We start from the raw sequence: 16,720 nt of genomic DNA, 5'->3' as shown, positions 1-16,720 counted from the left end.
CCATAATCTGGATCTAACTTTATTTCACATTGTTCTCTTTCATGTGCTCTACACTCTTGCCAAACTGGAATACTAGTTTATTCCTAGAGGCAACATTATACAGGGAAAAGAGCACTGGATTTGGCATCAGAGAACCTGGCTTCAGTTCCTACATCTGCTACTTATTCTCTATAGGACTCTGAGCTAGTTATTTAACCTCTCCAGGCATCAGTTATTCATCTGAAAAATGAGAGTATTGAACTGGCTAGTATCTGAGGTTCCTTTCATATCTCAGTCTATGTCCTTATGATCTTGAAAATTCTATGTCTTGCCTCAGAATATAATAAATGCCTGGAAGGCATTTCCATCTTGCAGAAAAAGTTCAGGTACCAGATTTTCTGTGCAACATTCCCCAGTCATCCTAGCTGTTAATGTATTCTGTCTTTTTAGACTACTTTGGCTTCTCTTAAGTTGGTTAAAAAAAAAAAAAGCATTACCTCCCATCTTGCAGTCCATACTGTATAGTTGTTTCAAGGCAGAAGAGTGGTAAAGGCTAGGCAATGAGAGTTAAGTGACTTGGCCAGGGTCACGTAGGTAGAAAGTACCTGAGGTCATATTTAAACCCAGGACCTCCTATCTCTAGGCCTGTCTTTCAATCTACTGAGCCACCTAGCTGCTCCTTTTAGTTGTTTTTACTCAGTAGACTGTAAGCTTCTTGTACACAGAATTAGCATCCTTTAGCTTCACCTACCATCTACTTATTTTCATGATCAAGAGGACAACCTGATGATTTAAAGGAAGATGAGACATTATTTGGGGACATGGAAGGTATGGACTCTTCTAAGAGGCATGTCTTTAAGCATCAACAATTATGAACATATTCATGGGCTTGCACATTGTGGACATATTGTTTATGATTTAGTTGGATCAGGATGTTGAGTCACAGACAATGACAAACTAAGATCTGGCTCAAACTGGATCTCTAGAGTCAGTTGTTATATTTTTATCTCTTTGGAATTAGAAAACTATTGTGGAAAATAATTTTCATTTGAGTGTGATTCTGGCTTAAAGAAGAAAGGGGCTAAATACATTTTTGCACTATTATAAGTAAGAATTATATTTAGGGATCTTGCATGCATATCAGTTGAATTTAAAAGTTAGTAAGAAGATCAGACATTTGACCGAGGGAGTATTTTCTCGTCCTGCAAAAAACATAATTATATTGTATGATTGATAGAAATCTTAGACCATTGTTTCAGTTCCAGTGTTTATTGATTCTGATCTATCATACTTATATAACTTAGAATATAGAGTAAGAAATGTAAATGTAATTTTGTATGTATAATGAATATTCCTGTGAAATGATTAAGCTCACTTAATAATATTTCTTCAAACTAAAAATGAGTGAGTATTCAGCTAATGCTAGCATAGTAGTTGCTAGCTGCTAGATTTGTGATCCTTAGTTTTAAAACAAACCTATTAAAAAGTTACTTTATATCACTGGTATATATCTTGACCAGCTATATTCTCATGCTACTACATGTATTTATTTTTAATGATTTAGATCTTACATTTTTCTTTTTAGTAATAATATATTTTAGTTATATTCTAAATATATGAATATTTGGGCAAATAAACATTTATAGATTTTAATTATTGGGGTTATTTTCTCCCAAAATTGATTCATACTCAAAATTTATAATCTAGTCCTAAAGGCTTCCTAGTTCTCTTCTTCTTAAAGGATTTTCCAAAGAATTTTCAGAACCCCTGAAACTGTGTTCTAGAATTTTCAGATTTGTTGTCATCTGTCCCTTCAGGAGACTGGTATAGCTGCATGACAAAATGATTGTGGGAGTTTTTGAACCTGCTTCTCACTGCCATTTATGGCTCCTGAGGACTGGGGTGGAGTAGCATTTCATAGAACTTATGGAATAATTGTAATTATCTTCACTATCTGATATTTTCACTTTTTGAGACTGAAATCCAGTGCTAAATAGAATAAAACCTCTCACATGTTGAAAGAGATTACCTTCATAAAAGGACTAGCTACTCTTTTCCCATAGATAAACCTTCACTAATTCTGCCAGGGGAGAAAGAATGACCTAAATGAACGGTTTATCTTTTGTAATTTTAAAAACTACAAGTTCAGTTAGTCCTCTTGTTGTCTATTCCTTAAGGAGTAAGAAATCAGACAAGATACTTTCAAATTCTGCATATTTTATAAATAGGGAGATTAAAAACAGTTAATAGCAGCACACATCTTATTTAGGGAAAGGGGTGTATTTAGTAGGGTGTACTAAAATTTTGAAAATAACAAGTAGACAAATTAATTCTTAATAGCATTGATATAGAATTCTAATAGTTAAAATTATGCTTCATATGTGTATAATATCTGAAACTTTAAGAAAAGTTTTCAAATTGTATGTCATGCATTGCATGTCATATAGGCTCTGAACCTGCTCTCCCAATCACCAATGACTAGCAATTCAAGTCACCAGATCACATGACTACTGCTTCCATCAGAATTCTATGGGGGTAATCCTTAGGTGTTAAAATATGTCCTTTAGTTCTATTTTCACACTTCATTCTTGTGCACTCCCTCTATATCATCAAACCAGTAATTAGGTTAGTTCCCTAATAATAAGTGGCCAGTTACCTTTTCAATATCATCAGTGATTACTCTGAATATCAGCCAAGCAGTTGATTTCTTTCCTCAGTGTCAACGAGCCTCAAATTTACTTTTAGAAAGTGATCTATACTGCCTGAATAACTAATGGTAGTAGCAGAGGTAAAGTCATAATAGTCTTTCTCCGTTTCTATCTCAGTCCCTTGGGAGTCTTCCAGTCCATATATACATTTAGGAACCCCTGAAGCTATGTTCTAGAACTTTCAGATATGTTGTCATCTGTCCCTTCCTTCAGAAGACTGCTATGTCTGCATGACAAAATGATTGTGGGCTTTTGACACTCCTTCTCACTGTTGTTTATGCCTCCTGAAGAGTGAGGTAGAGCAGCAGGCTTCTTCCAAGTCTGATCTAGCTCTGCTGCAATCTGGTCTGTTTAGTTCTTTCAGGATTTTTTGTGGTGGAAGTAGGAAGACAATTTATAGGTCCAGATCAAAAGGATAGCTTGGACCAGAGATATTATGCTGATGAATATTTAACAACCAACTCTACACTAAAAAAAAGCCCTGGATACATGACACATTTTTAAATTTTAAATGCACAATTAGCATTTTTTCCATCACTTTCTTTAGTCCAGACAATTTAACAAAATGTCCAGAGCCTTAATTTGTAGCATTTGATGATTTCTGAGGTATAAATGCTCATACTGAAAAATTTAACAATTGACTCTTGAGATCCAGTTTGAGCCAGATTTTAGTTTGTCATTGTCTGTGACTCACAACATCCTGATCCAACTAAATAATAAACAATATGTCCACAATGTGCAAGCTCATGAATATGTTCCTAATTGCTGATGCTTAAATACATGCCTCTTAGAAGAGTCCATACCTTCCATGTTCCCCAACAAAGTCTCATCTAAGTAGATGTTAGGTAAATCTAAAGGAAGCTAATTCTTAAATCACTTAAAATTTTAATAATGATGTACCTCTTTATAACTGAATAATACTTTTGTACTTATAGCACATGATTAGTTTTCGCTGATTTAATTTGATAATTTGTATCAGCGTGGTACAGTGGAAAAATCAATAGTTCTTGTATCGGAAGACTTGAGTTCAAATTCTTCCTTAGGTGTTTATTTCCTGTTATCTTGGGGAAATTGTTCAGTCTCCCTTTGCCTATTTTCTCCTTTCTCAGAAAAAGGAATTGGACTACTAGACTTCAAGGTCTATCTCTTTAATCTCATGATCCTATGATTCTTAAGACTCTGCAAGGATTAGAAAATTTTGCTAATCCACAGAATCTGAGTATCAGATTCTAACATGAGGTATCCTAATTTCAGTGGCAAGATTGAATCCTTGTTTTGAGGAGCTCTTCATAACTCCCAGGGTTATTAGGGAATTTTTACCCTTTTCCTCCATATATCAGAAGCAAGTTGTACCCTTCACATTCTAAAGATGGAAACTAGGCTTGCCTCACTTCTTTATATTCAGTCTTTCTCTACTGCTGAGAAATACCATGTGGTGAATCTAAGATTCTCTTATGGCTCTTGAACTACCACAAGGAAGTTGGAGACTCTTTGACTCTGGATTCCAGGGTTATGAATTGATGTTGTCCTTTGTTTTCAAGCTTGGCTCTCTGCATTCCATTCTCAATCTATATTCCTTTGAATGCTAAATTTTTTTATGATAAATGATATGATTTTTCTTTATGATAAAAATGACATTAAAATTAGTTAAATTTATTATGAGAAAATAGGTTTTGAACTTATTCAGCCAATTAAATTTTAATTAGCAAAAACTATTTTCCCAAATGAAGCCTCTTCTAAGGTCTCAACAAAATACCAGAAACAAGGAAAAAATCGTACCATCTATTTTTATTAATTCTTTTTAGGAAACTTTCATGTGTTTAGAAACACTTTATTTTCTCTCATCTTTTAATAACTGAAATGCAATAGAAAATGTAAACGATACTTTGGAAACAGTTAAATTTATCCAAACATGAGGATTGAAAACACATAAACAACATCTGTTTTGATAGTACAATTTTAAGTGTTTTTTTTTCCCCCTCAGGACATTTATTCAGAGCAGCTGGGGATCAACCGTTTAACCTGTCCACAGTGTCGAGTGCCTTCCCAATGGTCAGCCACCCAGTCTTTGGTCTACATTCAGCCAGCTCAGGGCATTCAGAATTTGGTGGTTTGGGGACACTTGGTACCCCTACAGCCTTAGCAGCACATCCCCAACTAGCACCTTTTCCAGGTAAACATCTATTACAGAGTATTCAACTACGGAAGGAACAATTGAAATGTCCTAGTCCTCATAGGCATTTAATTAATAATTATTTTTATCAAAAAGACAAAGAAAGAAAGAATAGTCTAACACTCGGTATACTGGGAGAAAAAATATCTGTCTTCTGGCAATAAACATTGTATAGGATATGCCTGATTCCTGTCTATCATGTAAGAACAGGGAACAGGTCCCTTCAATGGCTACTGAAGTGCTTAAAATTAGAGAAATACACAATTCTACAAAAAGACTGGGAATAAGCCAAATTTGCATAGATTGTATGCTTTTTGTTTTTCATTTTAAAATACTCCATTTTTTAAAAATATGGATTTTTCTAAATGCTTTAGCTGGAAACCAAAGCCCAATTCTCATAATGAATATATTTTTCTCTTTGGGGCACTTATTTCTTTTATGCTTAGGAAAGAAGGTTATTTGCCTCTTGGGTCTATTCTAGCTCTAAAAGTCTATAGCCCTGACTATATTTTTCTGAGATTGGCTTGATTGAATCTATACCTCTCTTCACCTGTTTTGCTTGCATCAATACTATTGCAGAATGCTTAACAAAATTTCATTGCAGGAATACCTTATTATCCCAGTTCAGAGAGCTGTTATTTCTTGTAATTTACTTTTGCTTTTCTTTTTTTATCCTTTCAAATCCAAACCATGTTGTTCTAATTACTACATAACCTCCCATGGCCTTGATTTCCTCATTGGCCAAATAAGATCGGACTAGATGACTTCTGAGTTTCTTTCCCATTCATTTTCTATGTTTCTATGACTTAATAACAAATTTTTACTAGGTATGAAGTTGGATTTTGTATGCATTTGACTGTCTGAATTTTATTCTAGCTCCTTCATCAATATTTGTTCCTTCTCATATGGATGATTTGTAAACTGTCAACTTTTAAACTTAAGAAAGAAGCATCTTTCAAAACAAACATAAAGGATAGAGGGTTGAAATGTGTATTTCCTGTTCTATTCTTTGATGAATTATTTTGTTTCACTTCAGAAAAGAAATTTTAGAATCTAACATTTAAAATAATTTTAGGAAGTTAGAAAGGGTAAAAATCTGCCAATACAATAACATTGTTTTATAAGATCATTCAAAAAAAAAAATCAAGGTAAATTGATAATGCCACAAAAGTATTTGAAACCTTAAATTTGTCTTTTGAGTTAAATATTCAAGTTTTCCTTTTGAGCATGACAGCATTTCTAGAGCTTACTATCCTCTCTGTGCTACTATTAAAATCCTACTTCCTTTCTTGTAAAATTATGCTTATCTTATCATATCCATCATAAGATTCTCCTTGCCATATAATTCTATTACCCAATTTCTTGAACATAATTTTGAGAACTTTCCAGAATCTCTTTTACCAAATGGTCTGTTATTTTTGACTGTCAAATTAAAGATCTGTTGCTGTAGCGATTTAAAATAAAACTGAGTTGATATGTGTGAGAAGTTAGACAAAATATTGAACTTTAGAAAAAAATTTAACGAAGGGTCAAGGTACACACATGAAATTTTTAGGAAGTTTAAAACAGAAACAATTTTTACATAGACTTTTTTTCTAGCATTAGTCTCCCTTTTACTGACTTTGAGTTTTTTTGGCAGGGGCAACCCTATAGTGTTTTCTGGGAGGAAGAACAACAAGCTATAGATGACTAGGAATTATTTTATTAAATAATGATTTATTTCTTTGGGTCTTTACTCAAGATTTGGTTTTTCAGAAGCTCCTGCTTCATGGCTAAAATGAATATACAGAGTATAATTTGAAATTTCAGAATTATTATCTGAATCAAATGGATTTTTACTACCAAAGTTAGCAATAAAGTTATACTGATCCCATCCATAAATATAGTTTCAAATCTCTTAGCAAATTTTATTTATAGCAGCCATTACTTTATTAGTAGACTTTTATGATTGATTATGATTATGATTATGATTAAGTCCTTTTGCTTCTGAAATTTGATGTGAAAATGCCAACAAAATAATTGAACATATTTCATGTGATATGTAATTTGGGGATTTTACAGGGATTCTATGTTTTTGTTTTTGTTTTTAACTTGAGTGTTAGTGTGGATTGGATTTTGAAGGCTTTGCTATCAGGTAAAATAAATTTCACCATCAAGTGATATCAGTTCAATTCAGAACATTGTATGTACATATCTTTCTTTGTTTTCCTTGCATAATGCAACACCAACATTTTGATATACCAAGTTCTCTTTTTTTAGATTCTTAATTTGAGTCCTACTTGAAATTCCAAAATCAATAGCAGAGTCATGGCCAAAGTATTGGTGGTGTTGATGACATATATTTTTTTAATATCTAGAGTGGTCTTTTATGCTTTGTATCCAGTTCTATTCAGTAAATTATTTCTGTAAAGTTAATTTTTCCTTTTAAGGTATTTTGAGCCTAATTTTCAATACATAATTCACAGTTCATTATAATTTATTAAAAATAAGCTCTCACCTCCAAGAAATAAGAAAGGAACTGAAACTATAATATTTTATTCAATCATATATCATGTGGAAGTTTAAATGATAAAAATACTTTTGCCACACCAACTCCAAAAGATCTCTAAAATAACCTTAGTCACAAGATACATACTTAATCTGGATAACCCAGGAGAAATGGAAGCTACCCAGAGTAACACTAGATTTAAAATGTAATCTCATTTGCTATACATTTTAAAGAGGGATGTGAAAGGACTGTGAGCAATATATCATAAAATAGCAAAAGCAGTTTGAAAAAAATGAGCCTGCCGAGAACATGTTATGAGATTTTGCTAGGCAACTTTATAGATAAAACCAGGAAGAAGATTATAAGAAGACACAAGTTTTCATTCTTTTTAGCAACTTATTTTCCTGGGCAACCATAGTTACACATTTGTACTCCCCTACCTTTGTACTAAAGAAAATTGTCAGAAGATACAAGGAAACTTAACTAAATAGAAAAGGAACCTGTTCTCGAAGTGTCATTATGGTAAAGACAAGCATGGATCAATATTGAGAATATTTTAAATGAAAGGAAAATGCCAAAATAATAGAGAAAATGATGGACAATACTTTTGCCAAAAATAAACAAAACAATAAAACAAATCGGCAACAGTTACTAAACTTAGATTCAAAATCACCTGATGAGAAATTAGTATTTCTAAAAAAGTATATTATTTAATTTCCAGTTTGTAAACATATCAAAAATAATGTGTGGCTTTAAAAACACCCAGCTCACATATGTCTACTTTCTCATTTTGATTGATACATTTTGTAAAACTATTCTGTACCCACACCATGGGCATCAATGATGAAAACATTAAAAGAGGAACAATATATTTTCTATCAATAACTATATGTTTATGGTTATATGCCTGACTGAAAAATATAAAGAAAATAAAATCTCTGTTAATGTTGATTTTGAGAAAGCATTTAACTCATAGAACAAAATGCAACCCTGAAATTTCTCCTAAAATGAGGTGTATCCCATATTATGTTAAAATTATACAAGACTCTTTGAAAAAGCTAAAAACTATTCCATGAACCCTTAAATACAGATATAAAATTGAGATATGTTCACCTAAGTGGTTCACTTATCTCATAGGTGTTCTCTGTTGATTCTAAACAAAAATGGCATTATAGAAGTGTTTTTCAAATACTTCTGTTCTCAGCTGACTTTGTATTGGTTGCTTTGGGCTCCAGAACACTACAATGCTTCCTCACTCAACTACGCAGCAATGTAAGAGATTTCTAATCATCCAAAGTAAGGGGGAAAGTGCATTCAAAATGCATATTGCCAGTACTGTGTCATGAAGTTAGGAGAGCATTTAGTCATAGTCATCTGTCTGTATATCACTGACAGACACTGCAGATGAATAATGAGCTGACTCACAATTGAGTAGGAAGCACAGATCTGGATGAATCACATTTGGGAAATTGTGTCCTTTTTCCATTGATCTCAAACTGTCCATCACTGCAAAAGTCTTTCCATTCATCACCAATATTGATAGTAATGCAATTTTATTGAAAATCATTCAATAACACAACTAGAGAAGAATCAAAATTATAAGTAACCCAAGAGACAATGCAAAAGGTATGTGATAGGCATAACTAGACTGTATGAATGTTACAATGAATGACATGCTCATGTGAGCTAACATAAAAAACTAGAGAAAGATATTAGGTAGTGAAAATAACAGACTATATAGGAACAGTCCAAATAAGTAGTACACTGAATTTGGAGTTTAGAGAACATCAATTCAAATTCAAATTCAAAATACACTAATCCCTATTAAATTCCATGCAGATCTGGAATTGCTAGCTATGGACCATGGGAAAATCATTGTCTCTAAAAGCTTCATTTTTCTCCTCCAGTTATTATATGAGAGGTTGAATGAGATGGTTTTTAGGTAGTCTTCCAGCTCTAAATCTCTCATCTTATTGTTCTGTTTTGTTAACCACTGGGGAGATCAAAGTAACTAAAGGAAGGACTTAAGCATTTTACAGAGAACCTCTGTGGAGGGTTTGTGGACAAAAAAAGCAAAGAATGCAAAAGAGTGCAGAGCTTGAAATTTTCATCAGTGAATAGAATAATTGTACTGATGAAGTCATAGATGCCTCTTAATTTTCAAAATAAAAAGTAGCAGCTCCAATCATTCTAGGTACCTGTCTGAATTTCCTTTTTCATAACACAACATTTTCCCTTTAATTCTGAACAGTCATAATTCGATTAGACAGGGTCATTTTTTAGAAACCATTACCATCTGTCTTAGAATTGATGCAAGTATCAGTTTCAAGGCAGGAAAGTAGTGAAGGCTAGGCCATTGTGGTAAAATGTCTTGCCCAGGGTCACAGATCTTGAAAGTGTTGGAAGCTAGATTTGAACTTTCATCGTTCTGACTCTAGGCCTAGCTCTCTATCCTCTAAGCTACCTAGCTACCCTTACAGTGTTATTCATAGCTTAAAAAGAGACGTTTAGTTCAGTTTCCATATCCATTTATTGATTAATTTATATTAGCCTTATTTAAATAGGGAAGCTTTCCTATGATGTGTGTGTAGAAATTATACTCAATTCAGGCTTATGAAAAAGCCAAAGTGGTACTTATAGTTAATAATTTATCTTTTATAAGCTTTTATATATATCTTTTATAATCCTTACATTTAAAAAAAAACATAAATTTGGTCTCTTTTTAAGTGTTCCATTCTAGGCCTAGAATTTTCAACAAAAAATATTTATTAGAAATACTATATATTTTAACAATATGTTTCTTAAGCATCAATATCCTTCAACAGTTTCCATAGTTTACTGATAATAAAAAAGTGAATATTTTGCTTCTACTTTAGTCAACAAAGCATTATTGATGATGTGTGGCAAACTATCCAAATAAGGGGGGGAAAGTTTTTCAAGGTAGTTTTGGAAAGAAACTCAGCTATTATTTTCAAACTTTAACCACATAAAAATAGAATTTCTTATTTGGAAGGGCTAGTCTAAGGAACACTTGAAAAACAAGTTCTCACTATGGCACACCTAACAAATCCATGCTATTCTATATCTAGTCTCTGCCTGAAAGACCTTTACAACTAAGCGAAGGATTCTACTTTCTGAGTCATCCTCATTTTACTTTTGGATAGTTCTCAATGTTAGGAATTTTTTTCTTGCATCAAGCATGAATTTACATGTTTTGACTTCTCATTACTGCTATATTTCTACCATCTATAGATGAACAAAATCAGTCTATATCCCTCTTTCATGTGATAGTTTTTAAATACTCAAGGGACATTGTCATATTCTTCAGAATTTCTTCTTTGGGCTAATCATCCCATTCCTTTCATCAATTTACATATTCCATTTCGGTTGTCTTTGCCTCGGTTTTCTTTTGCTATATCAATGTCCCTCCTAAACTGTGGTGTTTAGGAGTAAACTTAAAATTCTTGAAGTGATCTGAACAGGGGTGGTGAGTTACTTTGGGACTAGCAATTCCTTACTCCTGGAAGGGAAGGGTACTTTATATCCATTCAAGAAAACATATTAACTTTTTTCACTACCCTGTAGATAGCATTGTTGTCTTAGTGAATCTACTGTCCATTTAGACCTCAAATCTTATTCAGATAAACTGCTTTCTAGCCATACCTAATCTGTCTTGTGCTTATGATAGTAATGTGTTTTAATCCAAATACAATTTAAATTTATCCCTATTAAATTCCATTTTATTAGCTCCAGTTCTAATATTTAATGTCAGTATGTTTTTGGATACTATATTCCCCAGTATTCCTCCATTTTAGTGTCACCTCAAAATTAGATAAAGATACCATTGTTCCCTTATTTAGTCATTGATAAAAATGTTAAGCAGCCCAGAAGCAATCACAGATCCATAGGGCATCCTTCCAACTTGACATTGAGCCATTCATCACTAATCTTTGATTTTGGCCAGTTCTGGATCCCACCATATTGTGTTGTCTTAGTCATATTTTTTTTTCAACAAGAATAGCATGAGATAACTGTGCTAAAATCTAGGTATTTATAGTATTCTAATCTGCCAGGGTAGTAACCCCTGCCTCCCCAAAAAGGTATGAAGGTGTACACATCAGTAACACATGCAAAAAACGAAGTCAAGTTATTATGTATGGCATAACCTGATCTTAATCCTGCTGGTGCTTTGTAATCACAACTTTCTTAAGTGTTCATTTTAAGAGTTGAAGTCAGGCTCACTGGCCTGTAGTTCATTGATTCCATTTTCTTCCTTTATTTTAGAAATCAACCCAATAGCACTTCTGTTCTTCAATGTCTTTCAAAAATCACTGACGATTCTTTCATCACACAAGGATGTAATTCACTTGAGACAGAGGATTTGAATTCATTAAGCTCAGCTCTCTTTTTTACTTCTTGTGGGTATCTGATCTGATAGCCTTTTTTGTTTTGTTTTTGAAAAAACATTATCCTTGGCAGAGAAAATGGAAGTAGAACAAGAGTTCTATCAGTTATCCTCCTCCTACATACCTAGAGCAGCAATCTATCCCTTCCTTGATAGTCTTCTTATTATGACTTAAAAAAAAACCTTCTTTGTTAGTATTAATTTCCCTTGCTAGCTTCAGCCCATTTGGAGCTTTTAGCATTCCTGACACCTTTCTTTCATTACTGTTGCCATACTTCTGTTTCATAATTCTATTACCTGCCCTTCTATCTCCAGAACACCACATTTAAAAAAAACAAAAACCTATTGCTCTGAGTTTTTTGTGCATACACATTGATCTTTTCATAAAATTCCTGTTTTTCTTCCTCATTAGTATTGTTTCTCATTTTCTCTAAAGAGCCTTGAGCAATGAAACTACTTTAGTCATCACTTTGAAAATGTTGTTTAAAAAAAACAACTTGTCTTTTGTCCAAAGACTGTTCTTTTAAGAGGAAGTGGTATTTAAAGAGTTAAGTTCTCTTTGACTATTCATTTCAACATTTTAGTTTGATAGACAGTAATTGTTTTCAAATATTTGTTAGAGGATGAAGGAGAAAATTCAGTCTTTTCTCGTTATCTTTTAAGGATATACTCATAATTTTCAGGCAACATTAAGGTTATGTAAGTTAAGAAAGTTTCCTTGAACAGTGTCATTCCTTTAGAATTATATTCAAAGGCTTCTTTGGGCTATGTGTGTGGGTGGGTATACATGTACATACATGTATACAAAGTAGATATATTATTTTAGTGTTTGCTTTCCAAAATGGATTCCAAGAAGACATAATTAATGGTTGTTTTTACCAATGTTATTTATACCATTTGAACTATAATAGTTCAGATTCACATTCTGTATAACTTCGTGAATTTCATTGTGTTTAGTGTGAATCTGACCAACCATTTTCAAATAAAAGAGGCAAATATAGCACCAAATATTTTGATCTTTTTATTTATTTAAAAAGTCACTGGAGAATAAAATAATTACTATATATTTCAAGATTCTCATGCTCTTTTTAAAATGATAAGTACTCCTCTTTAAATTCTCATTCTCTGAGAAGCTACTGATATACATGAAGGGCTTGATATAATGTTGTGTAAACTCAGATGAGTGAAATAAAAAACACAAGCTGCAATTTGTATGATCACCTGGTCTGTTTCATGTTCCATTTATTTTCCAGTTAATAAATTTGTCAGAACTAAAAGAGGCAGAGCTCAATACAATAATTTTGTTTTAAAAATGCATTTTAAAATGTGCTTTCTTTTTCTTAGATGTTGAATTGGTGTGAAATTAATTGCAGAGATAATACACATGTTTGTTTATTTGAGGTGCAGAATGGTGGAGAACAGCAGATGTTCATGCTCGATCAGGGGCAACCTTCTTTTCACCACTCCTGGGGATTCCACCACTGTTTGCTTCTTCAGCTCAGAATCATGATTCATCTTCATTCCATTCAAGGAACACAGGAAAGAATAATCGAGGTGGTCTAGAAAAAGGTAACAATAGAAAATGCTTAAACGAATATTATAGACTTTTTCCTGTGATAGCTATTTGAAACTGTGTCTGAGTTTATTCTCAAGCATTGTTGTGCATATAGAGTATATGCCCAGATATACACAGTGTTTCCTCAAAAAGTTACTTTGTTTTTCATTTAATCTCATGTAGGCTATTTAGTTTTTAAAGTGTATCTTTTATGTTGTGTATAAGTATTGTACTTAAACTTAGATAAGGCTTAATTTCTTTAGTTTAAAGAATAAGAATTGTGCTTTTTATGATTAAGTATATAATAATGTTCACCTTAAAAATAAATAGAATTCCTTGGGTGGGCAGCCTAATGAAGTATGATACACCATGCTATCCTATTAAATAACCATTATCTCTTTCAGTCTTAATGTAATTAAGATTCACTCAAGAGCCATACCTGGGAGTAGGCAGGAAAGAACATTCAACAAGTTCATAGAAGGGCTCTTTGTAATATCACTTCAAATGTACTTTTTATGCCAGAAACTTATTTTCTTAATCCATGTCCATATTTATTTTGTGTTAAGTCAAGTCATGAACAGATAACATGATGTTGTGGATGGAAAGCCAGCATTAGGAAGAATTGAGTTCCAATTCTGCCTCTGACCCATACTGACTTTGTGACCTTAGAAGCAGGTCATTAAGTCTTTCAATACCCTTAAGAAACTCCTTAAATTTTAAATAGTAGAACAGGAGCATTTAGAAGAGGGAGTTTTCTCACTGGAACTTCAGTCAAACTACAAGTCTGAGTCAAAAAAGGGAAGTCACATGTTCTCCAGTGGAAACCCTTAGCCTCCCTTTGACAATTTTGAAACCTTGATTAGGGTTTACCAAGTCCTTCTCTCAGTTCTCAACTTGTATTAGCAGTAGCATCTCAGAGGACTGAATTTGTCTATTTACTTGTTGACATTTCTGAAATTATTGTTAGCTTTATATATAGATTTTCTTGAGGCTTAAAAATTTTTGTAATAATTTTTTTTCCTTTTTAGTGGTGAAAGATTTTATGGTCTAACTTTTCAAAAGGAAAAGATATATACATAATTGTTTTTTGTGATACTTTTTTTTTCAAGGTGTAAATGGGTCAGTAAATGGAAATAGTACATCACCTGTATCTGGCATTGGTACATCTGTATTATCCGCTACAGCTTCAAGTTCATCTGGACAAACGAAAGCTATGACTTCAGGAGGAGGAAGTCGCAAATGTAATCAGGATCAAAATAAAAATCAGCTTTTGGATGCCAGAGCTGACAAAATTAAAGATAAGGTAAATTACAGTCTGAAAATACAAGACATGTTGATAGACATAAGGCGCATAGAGTGGCTAAAGGATTACCCATAATGAACTTCATGATGTCAACAAATTAACTTTATTAAATGTTGTGTGGTATAGTTTTACCAAAACAAATGGCTTTTAATCATGCTAGTAATACATATCTTCTCATATGCCACAAAAGTAAATGATCACATGAATCTGAATTAAAGAATAAGCAGTGACAGCCCTAACCAAAAACAGTATTGTACTTGTCAATACTAAGTAATGATGCAAGAAGAGGATACTAACTCACCTTAGTCACTCCTGCCATTAGGCAGGAGATACTGTGATCTTTTGATCCCTGAAAACCTGCTGGCTCCTCTTAAGTGCTTTGATTTACTTCTACCTTCTCTGTCTACCTTACCTTGTACCTACAAGGTTATCTTTGCCACCAAAGAGCATGTATGAGGGACTTGTTAGTTCTCTAAAAAACTATTCTATAAAGATCTGAATCCTGCTCTTGAAATTCAAGACAGATACGCAAAGAAATATGTGTGTATATATATATATACATATAGAATCAGTAGACAGCAAAATACGACATCATAACAATAATTAAACAAATATGTAGGTATACTAAATCATTGTTTATGCTTGAAATTTCTAGTATATTTTTGTTGTTTTGATTGTTCAGATATTTTTAGTCTTGTCTGACTCTTCATGACCCCATTTGGGATTTTCTTGGCAAAGAAACTGGAGTGGTTTGCCATTTTCTTCTTAAGCTCATTTTACAAATGAGGCAGCAGAGGCTAACAAGGTTAAATTATTTGCCCAGGGTCACCTAACAAGTGTCCAAGGCCAGCTTTGATCTCAGGAAGAAGAGTCTTCCTGGCTCCAGTCCTGACACCATTCACTGTACCATATAGCTTCCTCATTATATTTTTATTTATGTTTATTTGCAGTGAGCATTTATTATATACAATATATGCTATAGATACTATATGGTTCTTAAGAGTGGATATTTTTTTAATATTTGAATTTCTGACGCCCTAGTCAGACATCTTAAATCTTTAGGAAAAGATGCATACTTAAAAAAAAAACAAAAAAACAACCCTTACTTTCTGTCTTAGACTCAATACTGTGTATTTGTTCCAAAACAGAAGAGTGGTAAGGGCTAGGCAATGGGGGTCAAGTGAATTCCCCAGAGTAACACAGCTGGGAAGTGTCTGAGGCCATATTTCAACCTAGGACCTCCAATCTCTAGGCCTGGCTCTCAATCCACTGATCCACCCAGCTGCCCCCTGAAAGACTCATACTGAAGGTAGATTTTAAAAGTTGATGTGATGTTCAAGTGTGATAGTTAGGAGAAATGTCCATTTCATTCTTGGGAAATAGTGCAAACAAAGCTTTGGGGCATGAGAACAGATAGCAGTCATCACAAATAGTTGGAAGTATTGAATACATTTGGATAGGAAGAATGAGAGAAATTTCTGTTTGGAAGAGTTGGATAGTGCTAGACTGTGAAATGCCTTGAATTATTATTTAGATTTTATTCTGCAGCCAATAAGAAATATGTGGAGGGCAGAGATGTGTCATAGAAGGGAGTCTGGAAGTAAGAAGGATGCTATTCTAGTAGCTCTGAAAGGTGGTTGTGCAGTCTTTTAGTAGACTGGTAAAAATGGTGATAGAAGAGTACTAATTTGCAATATAATAGGATATTGAATCTTTAGTATCTGGCAGATTGAATGCCTCTAGGAGACAGAAGGAACAACTCCTCATTCTTTATGTTAGCACCCTTAATGAGATTAATAATTCTAGTATCCTGAATTTACTCCACTCTTTACCTTGACAACAAAACCCCTCTGAGCTAAGATTGTCACTGGGTCACTAACTGTCTTAAAAATCTTTTTGATCAGGAAAAATGTATTCTCTTGATCTTTCTAAAAAACCCAGGTTTCTTTTGTAACCCTCACTACTGCTACACTTGACTCCATTACCTTCAACTCCCCACATTGTTGTTGAGTTGTTTTCAGTTGTGTCCAATTCTTTGTGACCCCATTTTGAGTTTTCTTCGCAAAGATCCTGTAGTACTTTTACATTTTCTTTGCTAGCTCATTTTAC

The 16,720-nt window shown here is 33.3% G+C and overlaps 1 protein-coding gene across 32 annotated transcripts in view; it reads left to right on the top strand.

The window, feature by feature from the left end:
* Positions 1–16,720, top strand: part of BAZ2B (bromodomain adjacent to zinc finger domain 2B) — a 335,625-nt gene that overhangs the window by 198,800 nt on the left and 120,105 nt on the right. For 25 of the 32 annotated variants that reach the window (XM_056793926.1, XM_056793916.1, XM_056793915.1 and 22 more), the window contains 3 exons: positions 4,672–4,860; positions 13,155–13,322; positions 14,418–14,611. In XM_056793926.1, the coding sequence (XP_056649904.1) occupies positions 4,672–4,860; positions 13,155–13,322; positions 14,418–14,611 (551 nt within the window). The remainder of the gene's footprint in view (positions 1–4,671; positions 4,861–13,154; positions 13,323–14,417; positions 14,612–16,720) is intronic. The other 7 variants (XM_056793929.1, XM_056793933.1, XM_056793919.1 and 4 more) reach the window with 3 other exon arrangements.

This window comes from Monodelphis domestica, chromosome 4 (genome assembly GCF_027887165.1).
Source record: "Monodelphis domestica isolate mMonDom1 chromosome 4, mMonDom1.pri, whole genome shotgun sequence".
NCBI lineage: Eukaryota > Metazoa > Chordata > Mammalia > Didelphimorphia > Didelphidae > Monodelphis > Monodelphis domestica.
This window is presented reverse-complemented; position numbering and strand designations above follow the sequence as displayed.